General features: G+C 45.9%; 1 protein-coding gene across 8 annotated transcripts; it reads right to left on the minus strand.

The window, feature by feature from the left end:
• Nucleotides 1–2,769: 2,769 nt before the first annotated feature.
• b3galt2 (UDP-Gal:betaGlcNAc beta 1,3-galactosyltransferase, polypeptide 2) lies at nt 2,770–16,553 on the minus strand. 8 transcript variants are annotated; one of them, XM_040129404.1, is made up of 3 exons: nt 15,485–15,595; nt 14,943–15,340; nt 2,770–5,172 (listed from the first exon to the last, which is right to left on the minus strand). In XM_040129404.1, exon 3 carries the CDS (start codon nt 4,820–4,822, stop codon nt 3,497–3,499), a length of 1,326 nt encoding a protein of 441 aa, XP_039985338.1. In that variant the 5' UTR covers nt 4,823–5,172; nt 14,943–15,340; nt 15,485–15,595; the 3' UTR covers nt 2,770–3,496. The 8 variants fall into 8 exon arrangements, with proteins under 8 accessions (XP_039985338.1, XP_039985335.1, XP_039985341.1 ...); XM_040129401.1 differs by lacking the exons at nt 14,943–15,340; nt 15,485–15,595 and adding exons at nt 12,717–13,255; nt 13,398–13,498; XM_040129407.1 differs by lacking the exons at nt 14,943–15,340; nt 15,485–15,595 and adding an exon at nt 16,537–16,553.
• Between the last annotated feature and the right edge of the window lie 1,563 nt (nt 16,554–18,116).

Genomic DNA, 18,116 nt, shown 5'->3' on the forward strand with positions numbered 1-18,116 from the left:
GAGCTTCAGTCACAAAGACTGCTCAACTGAATTTGGATCTATGGGAAAGACGTCGGTAAACAGAGCTGGAACTAGCGGTTGACAGCGCACATTTGATGACTGTGATGATCGTTCATTGGTGTGATGTGTGTGGAAAAACAGCAGAGTAACTCTTCCTCAGGTTACTAAGAATGTCAGTGCAGGACGCGATCAGACTGCGTCAGCAAGAACAGTCCGCCGACAGTTACGTAGAGAGGGGTATTACAGTAGGGTTGCAGTGCACAGACCCCCTCATTACAGAGATCAATGCACATTTGAGAGTTCAGTGGTAAAAAAACAAAAAAAAAAGACATGGGCACCGGTCTACAGAGATGTGGGAAAAAGTGGTATGGTCAGATGAGTCGTCCTTCACCATACCCTCCACAAGTGGGCCAGTGCATGTGTGGCGTACACCAAGCGAATGTTACAGGCCTGAATGCTTGACCCCAAAAGTGAGGGGATCAGGTGGCTCTGCTATGCCGTGTGGGGGTTGGGGTCCACTTGGCCCCTTAGAGGGAAGGGTCGCTGCAAATCATTACAGAGGTTGTTCTGAGTGATCACCTTTAACCTTTGATGAAACATTTCTATCCTGATGGGAGCTGTCTCTTCCAGGAACACAGCGCCCCCTCCCCCCAATCCATAGGGCACGAGGGGTCAAGAAAATGTTTTGACTATGTGAAGCGTATGCTGTGGCCTTCGCAGTCACCGGATCTCAGCCCGGCTGAACACCTAGACGGGAGATTTTGGACGGGCGTGTTAGACAGCGCTCTCCACCACCACCATCATCAAAAGACCAAATGAGGGAAGATCTTTGGGAAGAATGGCGTTCAACCCCTCCAGTAGAGCTCCAGAGACTTGGAGCATCGGTGCCATGGCGCACTGAAGCTGTTGTGGCAGAATGTGGTGGCCCAGCAGTCTTGCTGAGATACCTTGTTGGTTTTTCCCTTTAATTTTTCCCCCATCTTTATGTACAAAATTCTGTAGGGATGTCTCTCAAGGATGTTTCTGACGCTTAAATAAAAAGATTCTGAGACCTGAGAGATGCTGAAGTTCCCGTCATTGACAAAGAACATACAGATTTACATAACATATATGTAACCAGATCCCTTACTTATTGCCTGAGGTAAATCCAAAAAGACAAAACACACCTTTGCTGTTCTCGTATTTAATTTCTCCAAAATAGATGCAGCTGACAGTTTGCAACCGTACATGCGACGCACACTGCAGTGATAAATATAGAAAATGTGTGCTGACAGACTCTGCTCTGTGATAGCTCCCGCAAAATCTCCCTGAAACTATATAACTGGTCTGATTACTGTTGAAGTAAGGTTGATAAAGTTGCACTAACTCTTACATGAGTGCATGCAAAGTAACAAATAAAGCCGTTGTCTCTTTGCCTGTAGCTCCAGCATCAACTAATTCCTTGCCGCTGTGCAGTTTATCTGAGATGAACATCTTGATATCCTCGCCCTCTGCCGCCTTCATCATTTCCGCGTCTTCCTTCCTTAGCACTCCTCCGCTTAGTGATTAGCGGCTTAAAATTGACCATTGTGTGAACTCTACTCATTTTACAGCTCCCTAAACAGAATCACTCAAATGTACAGGTGATTAAAACTACACTGACAGATGTGTAATGAAGACTCTGGGAAAAGTGCAGGTGCCCCTGCTCACAATTAGTTTAATTAAATTACCTTAATCTGATATAGGCTATTTTAAGTCATCACCCAATTATATAGGCCCTTTTTGTTGGTGGCCCTGAGCACTGGAGTGTGTGTTTATTTATTGCCTCCCTCCACCCCAATGCACACACAAACCCATAAATACACACACACACACACTTACACAAGCTGAAAGTTCAGCTCCGTCTGTAGCAACACTGACAGCCTCTCAAAATCGGATGCATTCATTTTTAATTAAAATCTAAACTTAGGGGTTTTGCTGCGGAATATTTTATGTACCCCGGGGACACTGAAGAGATCAATGTTTAATTCATTTCTCATCACTCAGCCTTGAGATTGCTTGTCTTCACATTGTTTCTACCTGACCTGAACTTCTCTGAATTTCTCTGAATGTTTTACTTTTCTGTTTGGAAGTTAATGCATTTCTCCGAGGTCCACTGAATACAATATTACTTTTTATTAACGATCAGTGGTTATGCTTGTAGAAAATACACATCATTTGCCTGGTTTGTTCAGAATTGTGTTTTTAGATGGTATAATTGTTGAGTACCAAAGCCGCCATCAGGAGTCATACAAGGGAGCAATTAAGAAAAGATGTGATGAGAGAAGTCTAGGCAATAACAGGAGATGAAATCAATTTCTTTTGACCACAACTGGCTCCTGGTTTCCAAATTAGCTTTCCAGGTTAGGAGATATGGTTGAAACTAATATCACAATATGGATAAAAGCATTTTACGTTTTGTAATTGATGTTCGATGCAAATTTAATTGTGCTCCACTGAAATCCAATCTAATCACTTCACTTCTTCACAAACGCATAAAAACTTGAGTACTTTTCTTTGGTTTATGATGAAAAATTTGCTCATTAATTTTGACAACAGACTTATGCAATATATTACCAGGTTTAAATAGTCACAATGTGAATCCACTGAAAGTTGATTAACAGTCACACTGAATTAGATCCCAGCCCTTCATTTGCCGCCAGTGGCGTGTATATACATTTACAATGAGCTGCTCGAATTCCTGTTTCGTGAAGGATCCCAGAGAAAATACACACACAACTACAAGCAAAATGAATTCAGTACATTTAATTGGTAATTGATTCATTGCACATTTGCTCAAGTGCAGTCATACTCAATGTAAAGCTTTAAAAAATACAATCTCAGTCATCTCTGACCTGATTCTGAATGCTTTCATGTTGATTTTTTTCTTAAATAAAATACAGTATATGACTGATAAACCTTCTTGTTAAAGTTGTGTTCTTTGATAAATATGTAAAGTAAACACCGAAAAACAGGGCAGCATAACTGGTCAACGTCAAAGATACTTTCATTCATATTTAGGTAGTGAAACTTTCCACATAATACACATTTCCCTTTGTCTGTGTAAACACAAAAGTGTCTTCATTTTTGTTTTTCTAGTAGCACTGGTAGAGCGTGACGTACTTTACTACCCTTTAGAGGAGAACCCTGACATTAACTGTAGCATGAATTACCACTGTTCTGTTGGCACCTGAATTATCATAAACACCACTGTTGAGTTGCAATTTTTGTGCATTCTCCACATCGCACAGACATGTCCCCCACTCTGCCCTTTAGAGATAGCTCAACGGGTTTACAATACTTAACATTTTTTCTCAAATTAAAAAAATAGTTTGGATCATCGACTGTACACAATACCAAAAACAATGTGCTTTTCCTCATATAGTGTATAGTGCTGAGTTCAACATGCCCCCCAACCGCTGCAGTTGCAGCGCGCCCATCTCCCTTGTTTTGAAGCGGGTGGTAGTCACAGGACGCATCATGGAGGCCTCTCTCCGTGAAACTTTCGGTGTCTATACCTGCCGTTCTTTTCCTTGGCCATGTTGATACAGGCGTTGTGCTTGTTGCTCTGCAAGTGGTTCCAGTACTTGATGAGTTCATTGGGGTGGAACTGATGGGACGTGATCAGGTGGCTGTACTTACAACTGGAGTAAGATACCCGCCAATGGTTGAAGAGGAACTCATTGGGAGGGGGCGCTGGGTCGATGCGCAGCTTCGCCAAGCAGATCCCCACGTAAACGTCCTCCAAGTGCAGCCTGCGTATGCTGAGGGAGGCCTGGTAGATCAGCTCGGCCATGTCCCCTGAGAACACGTACCCCGTGCCAGAGCAGAATATCGGGTAGCGCTCACTTGGGTACAGCTCTGGCGGCATGTACCACTTGCTGTCCTTGTTCCGATTTGGTGCATAGCCCCTCATCAGGTAGCCAGTGAAGTACCTCTGCTTGGGAGGCAGCTCGGGCTTCAGCAGCTTTTGGATGAGATACTCAGTATTGACAAACATGTCGCTGTCTGTCTTCATCACATAGGAGGCATGTGGGCAATAGGTGGCCACCCAGTTCATGCCCATCAGGGTTTTGATGGTCAGGTTGTAGTAAGTGTCCTGATAGTCCTGTTGGATGATGTCGTGGTAAACGCGGCTCTCTTCCTCTATGCTGCTCTGAAGGAAGGTGTCGGAGCTCTTTCCCGTACCGAGCAGGAAGAGACGGACAAACCCCAGGCCCATTGCTACACTCTCATTCCCCCATGTATGGCGGATGGCGTTGCGGGCATCGGCCTGGGTGGGTTCTGCGGCGATGAGGAGTATAAGAAAGGGGGTGATGTCTCTGCACTTGAAGGGCTCGTTCAGGATGTAGCGGTAGGGCTGAGCACTGAGCTTCCCTCCCACACCCATCTCCTTCTGTAAACTGTTGTTGGTGCTCATGGAGTCCCCAAGCCCCATTACGCCCATCCTGGCTCCTCCTCCACCTCCCCCTCCTCCTGCCTCTCCTGCCGCCCCCTCCGCCTGCTGAGAGCTGAGGTTGAGCAGAGGCTTTGGTGCCACATACCCCGTCTCCCTCCACATGCTCCTCAGGGAGCTGCTCTGGTTGGCTTCTCCCTTGGGGATGCGGAAGCCCCTAATGGTGTAGGCCAGTGGGTTTTCCCGGGGCCCACTGCGTCCCGGCAGCCAGTCCTGGTGGCTGAAAAATAAAAAGAGGGTGAAGAGGAGAGCCAGCGAGAGAAGGCCTGCCACGTGGGTCCGAAAGAGCGAACGCTTGACGGTCCAGGTCATCTTGATGGGACAGCAGTGCCGCCGTCTCCACTGCATGGTGCAGATCGGGGTTGCAGGAGGCTGCTGCTGCTCAAGAATGGGCGGCGGCGGCAGTCACATACAGTCACCTCAAACATGTGGTTGCCAACAATCAGAGGGTTATCTGAGCTGGCAGATGGGTTGGAGCGAGCCTCCTGGTGGAGTAGGGAACGTTTGAGTCCGCCGGTGCAGCTTGGAGCAGGTTTAAAAGGGTTCCTGATGGAGCTAGGAAGGCAAGGATTCCCTTGCCATCAGGGCTTCTCCCTGGCTCTTGTTTGGCACGGCAGACAAACACAGGGTCATGCTCTATGTCTTGTCTCCTTCAGGATATGATAAGGGTCACCTCCTCTCTGTTTGCTCTCTCTAATCTGAAAAGAGAAAAAAAGAAACAGAGAAAACGGTCTTGGCAGCGGTCCAAAACAGCAATTCTTATTCACTGGCACTGAGCCATATGTCAATTGTCTAAGTTGCAGATGTGTTTTTTATTCTACTTGTGGGAAGATCCAAGCTTGTTCCTTAATCATTTTATTTATGGTTTGTTTTACAACACTCTGAATGAATTTCTTCCAGATGCAAAAGCCCCAATTAGAGCTTTCTGCGGATGCGGTGCCCACTATGGGAAACGGCTCTTTTGGTAAGCGGACTTATCATTTTGAAAGGGAGAGGCTGAATCAATATAACAGTGTTGTAGCATCTCCGATTGAACAGGGACGTAGAACGCGGCAGGCTCTGCGGAAGTGGCTTCCTGAGGAAAGAAAATGTGAAATTTAGAGAATACTGTTGCGAGCATGTCAGCGGCAGAAGGGAATACTGCTGCTGCAGAAAATTACTGCGCATACAGTGCATCTGCATGGTTGATAAAAAAAAAAAAAGGCGCATCCAGATGTGTGCTTAGTTGCTGAGACACAGCACAAAACACATTTTTAGAACAATTCCACCTCACAGTAAACAACTGACTCAGTGAGCACATTTCTCTGTTTCTTTACACAATAACAGAAAATAAAAAAAAACCTAGATCATCACAAACCCATCTCACAGTTAAGACCATCTAAAAATAATGAAAAATGTCAAATATTCTGTAAAGTTCTTTGTAGAACCTCTTAGCTGGCACTGGCATGGCGAGGTGGCGGCTGCCTCTTGCATGTCATTATTCAGCTTAATGCCTAGGGCAGACGTATAAATTGCAGGTTTGCTCAACGTGGTGCCGGCTAACACTACAGCAAGCTGCTTGGGCGAGCGCGTGTCATCAGCCCCCCACCACGCGCTGACAGCTCGGGAAGAGATGCATCTGTCAAAATTAGTTTTCAGGCTCCAGCAGGCAGTGGTGCCGCAGCCTGAGCCAGCCCCCGACAATAAAAGCCTTCACCGGCCATTCACCTTCCACCTTCGGCTCGCCCACTGTCTAGCCGTGACCACCGGGGCTGCTCGGGCTTCTAACACTAACGGGCATAGGTACCGGACGCACAAAGAAACAGGTACGTGACTGTACACATGCAAACACATAAACGTAACAGAACAACGGAATAACAACAGAGAAAAATACGAAATAAATGATTGCACTTGTTGCCCTCAGGGAGTTGTGCACCACGGGAGGAACAACTGATTCTGTAACTCACCAAGGCAAACAATAAGTTTGCACACGCACTAAATTTGCCGCGCATTGTAAATAATCATATACACACCAAATACTGCACACAAAATCAGTTGTGTGTGGACTCACACGAGAGGCACATATCCACACATTATACCCACACTGGATGCATACATCATCATTCCCGCGCACTCTAAGTCACAAACACACACACACATCACCAGAAAATACAGAGTATGACAGCAGAAACTTGCAGGTTGTGCGAGACGCTAGTGAATATTAATGTAGCAGCAGTGCAAGACTCGAATCCATCCTTCCTTCCAGAGTGTATTAATCTACTGACTGCCTGCACTGCCCTCTTGTTTATTTGTCTGCCTGCTTTCAAATAATTTTGAAGATATCGAACAACAGAGCATTATTTTTTGAGCAAATGCTACATGCCGGCTTAGTGTGAGGCAGATTTTCTAAACTTCCAATTTTCATTTCCTGCTGTGTTTGCCCATTCGCCATGACAACTGGCGAGGAACACGATAACCTTTTCAGGCGAGTGAGCTTACCCAGCGCGAGCAATTAAAGGAGAATGAGAGGGGCCAGAGCCGGCTTTGTTTTAAAGGTTAACATACTTTACATCACAGCACATCCAGTGCTTGAGAGATTTCTCCTGCCAACGAAATGAGCAGCTAGTTACGTGAGCTCCGATGAAGTGTGCACACACAGAGGGGCGCACGCAGCATACACACAAATACACACGTGCACAGAGACACACACAGGCGAGGTGGATGCCCACACGCGGCCACATCGACCCGCCCACACACTCACATGTAGACGGCCATGAATCGCTGAGTGTGTGACTTTGTTTTTTTGTTTTTTCGATGGAAATGCCAATTCCGCTGAGAGATTGGGCATCCATCTCTACTTTTCAGCAGTTCCATTTAATCCGTCAATGCCTCTCCTCATTAATTCATTTTCTGCCTCCAATCAAAGTCACTTCTGTGCAAGCCAATTAGTTACACTAGCACTAATTAAAGCCCCAATCATTCTGCAGCGGTCAATAATCAGAACGAAGGCTGGGGGAGTAACACGGCGGTGACATACTAGGCATACATTAGAGGGTTGTCTCTGTAACCACATCAGCTTCAAACCTGGAGGGAGAAAGAAAACATGATACAACGAGGAGAGACTTTCTGCAACGAGGTACGCACACCCATCTCCAAAGGTAGCTTTCTTTGTTTCCACGCCTACATAAAACAGGCTAGCCCATTTGTGCCTCCACAAAGTGTGTAATGCATGCAGAACGAGCGCCGCTGATGTCGACGAGGACCTGACCTTCATTCAGTAAAAACGGCGCACTTTGTGACGGTGGCACATTTTCCTCGGGAAAAAAAAAAAAAAACGCAGCTTCCATTGGCGAGGTGTTAAGAGGGGCTGTTCGCTGAAGCTAGAAGTTAAATTCTGCTTCATTGAAACAGGCGGGACTGATCAAGTGGCTGAGTGAGGTTCTCCTTTCGATTAATAACACTCCATTTGTGATTCATTTTAGTAATAAAGAAGTGTTGCGGCTCATGGTCATACGGGGTTCTTGAAAAAAAAAACCTGACATATGACAAAACACTGTCTTGTCAAAGAAGTCACGAATGTTGTGGCCGAATGAGGACCATCTCTCCTCAGGGCTGAAACTACAAAGTATTTTCATCATTGATTAATCTGCCCATTATTAGCGCAATTAAATCATTAACTGCTCCATCTATTAAAACTTTTATAAAATGATGAAAAATGCCTGTCATGTTATTCCCAGAGTAACAAAATAGCATTTTCAAGTATGTTCTTCTGTCCGGACAACAGGCTAAAACCCAAACGATATTCGGTTTACTGTCATATAAGCCAAAGAGAGACAGCAAATGTTTGGCATTTATGACTGATGATTAACAAATTATCAAAGTAGTTGCTTATTTGAATAAATTGAATTAGCTGAATAAAGCAAATACTCCAGTGCATCAGCTAGTGCTGCTCAATTGTCTTTCACTTCATAAACTAGTTAAAAGTAGCTCCCCCTGGACTCACTACAGCAGTAAATTGCTACTTACATTAATACAAAAGTAATAATCCAGTAATACAATATGTAATTATATAATACTCATAAGAGCCTTTTTTTTTTTTACTGCACAGGAAGTATTTTTGATACTTAAACTGCTAAAAATAGTTATGTACTTTATTTCTATTTAATTTCAGACTCTGCCCTGGCTCCGTTGCTCAATCTCCATTGTCAGCATTCCAGTTGCGAGCCAAAAAACAAAGCTAGGTCTAAAGAAATGTTATTGTCTTTAGAAAAATCTTTATCTCCCACCGCTCAGCCTCTCTGAGAGACCTCTCTTAGAGAAGAGACTGTCTTGCTTATGTTGGCAGGAAGCATCTGAACTACTTTCACTGCCATTGTGGCTTGGCCTGCACAGCCGCGAGTTTCGGGAATTTCATTTCTGCTTTTCTGATCTGCTTTTGAGCCGTTTTTTTTTTTTAAAAGCGTCACCCAGGGAATTCAGTCCCGGGGTTGCTTCAGAGCAGATGTTTGAAAGTGAGGTGTATGGTCATATATGTAGAATATAAAGCACGCGTGAAAATAGAGATATGGCTCAGAGGCCACAGGTCAAAGGTCCTCAGAAGGGGTCTTGCAGTTCCCAAAGGCAGGTAATGCTTTGTAACTAAAACCATATGTGAGTGACAGTTTTTAGGAAAACAACTCTCCTATTTAAGAGTCGGTGACCAAGGCTGAATTTCAGAGCTGTTCATCGGCTTCACACCCTCTCACAAGCAGATCTGCAGATGCTTGACTTGACGCAGTTCTTCTTTGTAATAAACCTTCGTATGCAATCAAGATGGTGTCAGCGGAGTCTCCTTCATCCTCCTCACATCATCAACACCATCAAATAAACTACAAAAGAAAGGAGGCTGCTGGCGAGGCCACACCTCTCCCCTCAGCGGCTGCTGCGGTCTCATCTTAACCCCCCTTTCTCCCGGTCACTTTCCTCAAACCCCGTTCGTTCGGCTGCGCTACTCCTCAACTAACCTGTCGTCTTCTGACTGTTGTTTACCATCTGATTGCGCAGGAAAGTTCGCAAAGACTGCAAAGAAAAGAGGCGAAATTGAGGGGAGGGATGGTGTTGTCGCTCTTCCTCTTCCTAACTTTGACTCTCTCTCCGTCTGAACCAGAGTTATTTGACCAGCTGGTATTCCCAATTCTTCTTTGCTAAAGTGAGGAATGGGGTTTTGATATTCTTGAGCGAATTTAAATGTTTCATTAATATTGTATTGTATAAGATAGTAGTTCCCAACCTTTTTTTTTTCCCCAAATGCAACCCACAGTCATCATGAACTCGAATACCCCTTTATCCAACACCAGCCGTCCTGTTGCACATGTGTTCATCTGAGCTGCTTTTAAACTGGATGTTATTTAACACTTTTCACTATTACAAGAGTTGATATTGTTACAATGTTCTGTCATAGAACTGAACTGACAATGTTTGGGTTGTTTTGGTGCATTGCTGCTACAGTGGCAGAAGACGTTACTGCCATTTAGCCAAAACTTCTAACTATTTTAGCGGTTCAGCTAATACTTTTAGCTAACTGGTTTCACTGCCCCGCTACTTTAAGCTATTTCAGCTATGCATTGCTTTTAGCTAACTTTTTAAAACAATTTATCAGTTACTTTTAGCTAACTAAGTCAACTGTTTATGCTTTCAATTTAGCTAGGCTAAACCTTTCCATAAGCTATTTCATCTCATTAGCCATTACCTTTATTTCAACCATTTATCCATTACATTTAGCTATTAAGCTAGTTTTTTCATTACTTTAGATAACTATTTCAACTGTTAATCCATTAGTTTTAACTGTTTACTTCAACCATTTATCCATGATTTTTAGAGAAGTATTTCAAATGCTTATCCATTACTTTAAGTTTTCTGTATTAACCATTCATCCATAACTTTTCGCTAAGTTTCGAATAGTTTATTCATTACTTTTGAAGCATCTTTTTCACTTAAAAGCTAACCGTTCAGACTTCTCTGCTCGCTTGCTAACTAGTTATCAAGCACTCTCAATTGCACCACGTGGCGTTAAAGAGTTACGGCTCAGCCAACACGCGGATCTACATTTTAACTGAAAGATCCAGAACCCAAATACAAATGGGAATTGGTGTGACTGGTGGGGTTCGGTGCATTCGGGGGCACATTTGGAATTTCACAGCAATCTCAAAGTGTCCCTGTGCCTCTGGATGTTCAACTTGCCGTGTGGAGTTTTCCCCTGGAAAGGAACTTTCTGTCCAGGAAACAGTCCTGATAATAACTGCAAGGAAAAGAGAAAATGGTTTTTTTTTGGGGGGGTATTTAGGTTGAAGTGACCCTTTGAAAATGTGTGGTGTATATGTGACTCAACTGGGAGAGGACCGCTGAGAGAGGGAGGGCCGCATTCCTGCTGTGTGTTTCACAGCACATGAGTGACACTGGATGACCAGCTGTGTGTGTGTGTGTGTGTGTGTGTGTGTGTGTGTGTGTGTGTGTGTGTGTGTGTGTGTGTTTTTTTTTACCCTTCATCACTAGAGTCTGGTCAGATCTGGGCCGGGTCACTGGGGAACCACCGTCACACAACATGACCATATCTAATCCTTAAAGGATCCAACCAAAATGATGAAGTCCACTGTTCTATTAGCCGATCGACAGCTATTTAACGAAGCAACTACTTTGATAATCGTTTAGTTTCAAGCAAAAATGCCAAAACATTTCCCCAAACATTTCCCTGGTTCAGATTCTAAATTGAGTGTTTTATTCTTTTCTCTGTCCAGTGTAACAGTAAACAGAATATCCTGAAAAATAAAAAGCAATTTGAAGATGTCACCTTGGGTTTTAGGAAACTGTAAGGAGCATTCTTCATTGTTTTCTGACATTTTGAAGAACGAACGATTAATCAATTTATCAAGAAGAAAAAAGAAAACAGGCCGAATAATCGATAACTGTGTAATAGTTGCAGCCCTAAATGCACAAATACAAAATGCAGTCCCACTCACCTACACTGTATTGGCGTGGGGGCAGAAATCTGAGACAGATATCAAAACTTTACCAGATAAGGCCAAAACCAGGAAAGAAAAATGGGTTTTTTTGTACTTTATTGGAACTGGCCCTTTAACACACAAGTCAAAGCCATATAATGTAGACACGGGGCGCAACATTCAGATTCATTTCTCCTTTTTTAAAAAAAAAAAAAAAAAGCTGCGACAGAGGATCGGGCGGCCTCTTAAAACTCGCCTCAGAAATACAAGAGACCTCTGGGAAATAAAGCTTTGGCAGCTCCGAGCCACCGTAGCCGTTGTAAATATTATATGACAGTGATTTTCTCCCACTCAGCGAGAGTGATATCCACTCCCTTCCCACAACTTTTAATTCTAGCGGCTTTTCTGTTTCACCTCGTTACTAAAGGCGGTCCCCGGTTCTCCGGTTCTCCGGTCCTCCGGTCTGCGTTCCCCCTCGCTTCGACTCTCTCGTCGAGGATTGTCGGTTCAGATTGCCACGGCAATAAATCGCGAGGTGGTTTGAGATTTTTTGACCCTGTTAAAGTTTCACAGTCTGGTGGGCCGTGTGGACACCCAGATGTTGAGCTTAGTTACTGCCCCCCCCTCAACCCCCCAGGTCCATCTCAGCAGTCAGCATGCACGAGCTTCAGTGCCAAATAGCTCAGGCAGATGTACGTGATGAAGCGGATGCAAAAATAAATAATCAATTAAAAAACCTATTAATTGAACTGGATCAATGGAAGCTGTCTGGCCTCGCCTCTTGGCGGGTCCAAGGAGGGGATTCCTGAACTTGATTCTGTGTAAATGAGTACTGAATGGACCCCTGACCCCCCCCCCATTTGATGACAGAGACTCTACCTGCAGGAGTCTCTGATAGGAGGTGGGGGGGGGATGACTCTGCTCTGGGCAAGGAGGAATGAAAAGCTGTCATCAACATTCACCCTTCGGGAGTAAAGTAATAGTTTAAGTGTTCTCAGTTTTGCAGGGATGCGCCTACCGTAAGCACCTGCCCGAGGGGGGGGTCCCGTGCATCATTTTAGGGAGACGCCGGGGGTCCAAAAAGTCCCCGATGGTGACGAGAATCAAGGGTGTGGGACACGGAAAGAAGGGCAGAGATGGGGAAATTCAGGGACGGATGGACGGACACTAGTCAAGCCGGCTGGGAAAGGTGGACGGCCGGACGTAATGGAGGGGAGAGGAGGGCGGGGAAGGCTAAATGAATAATGAGGATGTGGGGGACCGATGAGACGTGCAGTGCTGCATACCTCCTCCTCATCGTGCTGCTGCTGCTGCTGCGGCTGCTGACAGGGCTGCGGTCGGCCGACGGAGTGTGCGAGCCCCGGTGCCTCTGCGCGCCATCGCCCGGCAGCAGCCTGGGCTTCGGTGCCTTTCCTCCTCCCGCCGCCTCTCCTAATCACACACTGACACCCCGGACGCGTTGGATCCCCGCAGGCTCAGCGAACCGGCAGGTTTTTGGGGTTCTCTGCTGCGGCGGCTGCTCTCCCACCTCTCCCGCTCCTTGGGTCCGTAATACACCCCGGTCTCCCCTTCTACCTCTCTACTCAATAAAATGTTTCGCCTCCTCTCGCCTTTTTTCCCCCCGCAGTTGTTTCCTGATCTTATCCAAGTTTGTCCCCTTTCCAGAGGCGCGATTTAATGTAAACGCCGGAGAAAACACCACTGCGTCCACGCACGTTTTTATCCGGATCCCCGATCCGCTGGAAGGATGCGAGAGCGGCGGCGGCGGCGGCGGAGCAGCGGGAGTGCGGTTGGTCCTTCGCGATGCGCGGCACGCTGATGTGGGCTGCAGGAGAAGCGCAGTGGAAGCGATGGAGAGAGACAGAATAAAATAAAATAAAATAATATCCTCTCCCACCTCTGAGTCCAATCAGTGTCAAAACATGTTCCCCGAGTCCCGAGAGGAACAAAAACAATGAGTCGTCTACCTTCATCCGCTCCCTCTCGCTCTCTTTCCCCTGGATCGGAACCGACCCCCGTCGGATTTCTCAGCCGGGCAAGGCAGCCGCTGGCCCGGGCTGGCTGGCTGTCAGACGCGGATACACTGACGGACCTCTATCACGTCACTGCTTTCTTAGCGGAGCATCTCACGTGACCCGCTTACACGCTCATGCTGCGTTCACGGATTGTGGGGGATAAAACAAAAAAAATGGAAAAAAAAAAACATTCCCCGCACACACACACACACACACACACACACACACACACACACACACACACACACACACACACACACACAAACACACGCAAACAAACACACACTTGTACTTCTATCTATAGAGGACACCCATTGGCATAAGGCATTCCCTAGTCCATTACAACTAGATGCCTAACCCCAACCCTAACCCTAACCTAAACCTGATTCTAACCCGGACCCCGAAACCAAGTCTCAGCCCTCATACCAACCCCGCTGAAGTTGTGAGAACCGGCCCAAATGTCCTCACTCTATAACTCAAAACTGGTCCTCCCAAAGATAGAAGTACAAGTACGCGCACAAACACACACACACACACACACACACACACACACACACACACACACACACACACACACACACACACATTCACAATAACATGCCCAAGCTCAAAATGTGTTCCAACACATAACGTTATAGGCCCTAATTACCAGCCCCGACAGTGGGGATGGTATTGTTTTCACCTCGAAAGCTTGTGAGCGTGTGTGTGTGTGTGTGTGTGTGTGTGTGTGTGTGTGTGTGTGTGTGTGTGTGTGTGTGTGTGTGCGCCATCATGGGAAGAAGTGCACCTGGAGACACCTACTGTAGCCCGAACTACCACATAGGCGGTTTTGAGCAACTTCACAGGTGTTTATAGAGTCTGTCCGTCTGTCTGTCTGTTTGTGGACGGATTTTGTCACAGTAGCGCCACAAGCGTACAAGGTGCAGCCATGAGACTCTACAGGTGTGTAGTCGAGTCTAAAATGAAGGCCAGGTTCGAGGATGGGTGTGTTCCGAGCCAGGGTGCCAGAAGAAGGGCGTTAGATGTCGGGAAAGGGCCATGCCACCCACTCCCCCAATTCGCACCCCTGGACCACATTCGTTTGAAGTCACACGCCATTGGACATATTAAACAAATCTGGCACAGTTCACCTGTTTCGCCAAACTCACTTCTGTCATGTTGTGCGTTCCATTCCACCACCAACAATAATATGGCGCCACAGCCGGTGTGATCCCATCGCAAGATGATCTTTAGTTAAAGTTTGAGTAGAGAGTTACTACATTAAAGGGCAGTTACTGCGTTTGGCGCGCCAAGGAGCGCTGATTTGGATCGGGCCATGAAAAAGTTACCATACATTTTAAATCTTAATGCGGAAATTCTTGGTTCTCCCGCGATTTGAACAAACAAATGAAAGATTTAAATCTATATCACACTGGGTTTTAGAGATTTTGTAGTGTTGTTTGTTTTTCCTTTCCACATATTCAATACAAACGTCTCCAGCATAAAGCTAAAGCTTACCTTCATGAAACTGTGCTGTACATCGTTCATACGGTCATATTACTTGTTTGAAGACACCACAAAGCCTCTGCTCTCTGCTGCGGCGGCTGCTCTCCCACCTCTCCCGCTCCTTGGGTCCGTAATACACCCCGGGCTCCCCTTCTACCTCTCTACTCAATAAAATGTTTCGCCTCCTCTCGCCTTTTTTCCCCCCGCAGTTGTTTCCTGATCTTATCCAAGTTTGTCCCCTTTCCAGAGGCGCGATTTAATGTAAACGCCGGAGAAAACACCACTGCGTCCACGCACGTTTTTATCCGGATCCCCGATCCGCTGGAAGGATGCGAGAGCGGCGGCGGCGGCGGCGGCGGAGCAGCGGGAGTGCGGTTGGTCCTTCGCGATGCGCGGCACGCTGATGTGGGCTGCAGGAGAAGCGCAGTGGAAGCGATGGAGAGAGACAGAATAAAATAAAATAAAATAATATCCTCTCCCACCTCTGAGTCCAATCAGTGTCAAAACATGTTCCCCGAGTCCCGAGAGAGGAACAAAAACAATGAGTCGTCTACCTTCATCCGCTCCCTCTCGCTCTCTTTCCCCTGGATCGGAACCGACCCCCGTCGGATTTCTCAGCCGGGCAAGGCAGCCGCTGGCCCGGGCTGGCTGGCTGTCAGACGCGGATACACTGACGGAACTCTATCACGTCACTGCTTTCTTAGCGGAGCATCTCACGTGACCCGCTTACACGCTCATGCTGCGTTCACGGATTGTGGGGGATAAAACAAAAAAAAATGGAAAAAAAAAACATTCCCCGCACACACACACACACACACACACACACACACACACACACACACACACACACACACACACACGCAAACAAACACACACTTGTACTCCTATCTATAGAGGACACCCATTGGCATAAGGCATTCCCTAGTCCATTACAACTAGATGCCTAACCCCAACCCTAACCCTAACCTAAACCTGATTCTGACCCGGACCCCGAAACCAAGTCTCAGTCCTCATACCAACCCCGCTGAAGTTGTGAGAACCGGCCCAAATGTCCTCACTCTATAACTCAAAACTGGTCCTCCCAAAGATAGAAGTACAAGTACGCGCACAAACACACACACACACACACACACACACACACACACACACACACACACACACACACATTCACAATAACATGCCCAAGCTCAAAATGTGTTCCAACACATAACGTTATAGGCCCTAATTACCAGCCACAACAGTGGGGATGGTATTGTTTTCACCTCGAAAGCTTGTGTGCGTGTGTGAGCGTGTGTGTGTGTGTTCACCATCATGGGAAGAAGTGCACCTGGACACACCTACTGTAGCCCGAACTACCACATAGGCGGTTTTGAGCAACTTCACAGGTGTTTATAGAGTCTGTCCGTCTGTCTGTCTGTTTGTGGACGGATTTTGTCACAGTAGCGCCACAAGCGTACAAGGTGCAGCCATGAGACTCTACAGGTGTGTAGTCGAGTCTAAAATGAAGGCCAGGTTCGAGGATGGGTGTGGTCCGAGCAAGGGTGTTGTTTGTTTTTCCTTTCCACATATTCAATACAAACGTCTCCAGCATAAAGCTAAAGCTTACCTTCATGAAACTGTGCTGTACATCGTTCATATGGTCATATTACTTGTTTGAAGACACCACAAAGCCACAATTACATTTTTCTGAAAGCAGGAATTCCTCCAAATAAAACCTTTTTTATTCACAGTTTTTAGATAAAAACACACAAAAACAAGGCGACTGTCATGGATACACAAACAGAGGGTCCCAAGCACAGATCTTAACTTACGCTGTTTCAATAACAACAAGTTGCTTTTTGAGTAGAAAACTGAGCTGAGCCTTTTTGCACTTTATGGCCAGGTAGAGACCTTTGTAAACATACTTTTGAGTACTTTTGGTCTGAGGGTTTTTGGGCTCGGGCCTCCAACTTTGAGGCAACGGTTTGGTAAAGACCTCCTCCCGTTTCAACACGAAAACGCCCCCGTGCACGGGGCCAGGTCCATAAGGAAATGGTTTTCCCCAGTTTGCTGTGGAAGAACTTGACTGGCCTGCACAGAGCCATGACCTCGGCCCCGTCCAACACCTTTGGGATGAATTGCACCCCAAGCCAAGCCTTATTGCCCAACATCATCTTGTAAAAAGCCTTTCCAGAGTAGCAAAGGCCGTTCTAGCAGCAGATTAACGCCCATGGTTTTGGAATAACAGGTTCAACAACCAAATGTGGGTGTGATGTTTTGGTGTCCACATACTTTTGTCGCCTTGGACTATTCATATATTTATTAAAATCGTATGCCCAAGCTTATTACAAATTGATAACTGGTTGTTAACTATCACATTAAGTAACACGTAGGAACGAGGAGAGGAAGTGTATATAAGGAGCCTATTTATGGTTGAAATGTTATTGATCGGTGATTATTTAAATGAAAATTATGCGGCTTTATTGTGCAGATTCACCCTCTGCTTCATTCATAAAAAGATCTACAAAATTCTAATCGTTATATATCCTTGTCTGGCAGTGGCATAGTTTTGATACTGACTGCAAATGTGATGAAAATTTGCATAGAATTTATATATATATATATATATATATATTTGATTTATGATCCCCAACATCTGATGGCAGATCAGGGATGTTATTGTCAGGATTTAGTAGGGTAGTGCAGCTGTCAGGGTCTATTCAGATAAAAAGAAAATTTGCTAAGCAGTATCTTTCCACCTGAAAGTTGCAGCGGATGGTATTTCCAAAAAGGAAGCTCATTCCACCCACTTTTCCAGCATTCACATGAATGTCACATCGCTCCCGCCTGTCCCTCCCCTCCTCCTGCTCCTCCTCCTCCTCCTCCTAAGCCCACCACCCATCTCCCCCTTTGTGGGCAGAAAAAAAAAAGGGGGGGGGGGATTTTAGTCCGTGAGAGCATGGTGGCCAGAGGTTGTCTGGTAACAGCTGGATTTGCCACCATTGTGCTCTGGCTCCATGGCTTTTCTACCGGACAGGCCCATTTTAAAACACTTTTAGATCAAAAACTGTGATCATTTCTTGCCTTGTTTGCTACATTAGTAATGGATCATTGTGCACGTAAGATCATCAGCTATATTTAGCACCCTTTCACATCTAGACTGACAAAAATAAAAACACAAAACGCGCTCGTGGCCGTTGACGGCAC

Source organism: Xiphias gladius, chromosome 6 (genome assembly GCF_016859285.1).
Source record: "Xiphias gladius isolate SHS-SW01 ecotype Sanya breed wild chromosome 6, ASM1685928v1, whole genome shotgun sequence".
Classification (NCBI taxonomy): domain Eukaryota; kingdom Metazoa; phylum Chordata; class Actinopteri; order Istiophoriformes; family Xiphiidae; genus Xiphias; species Xiphias gladius.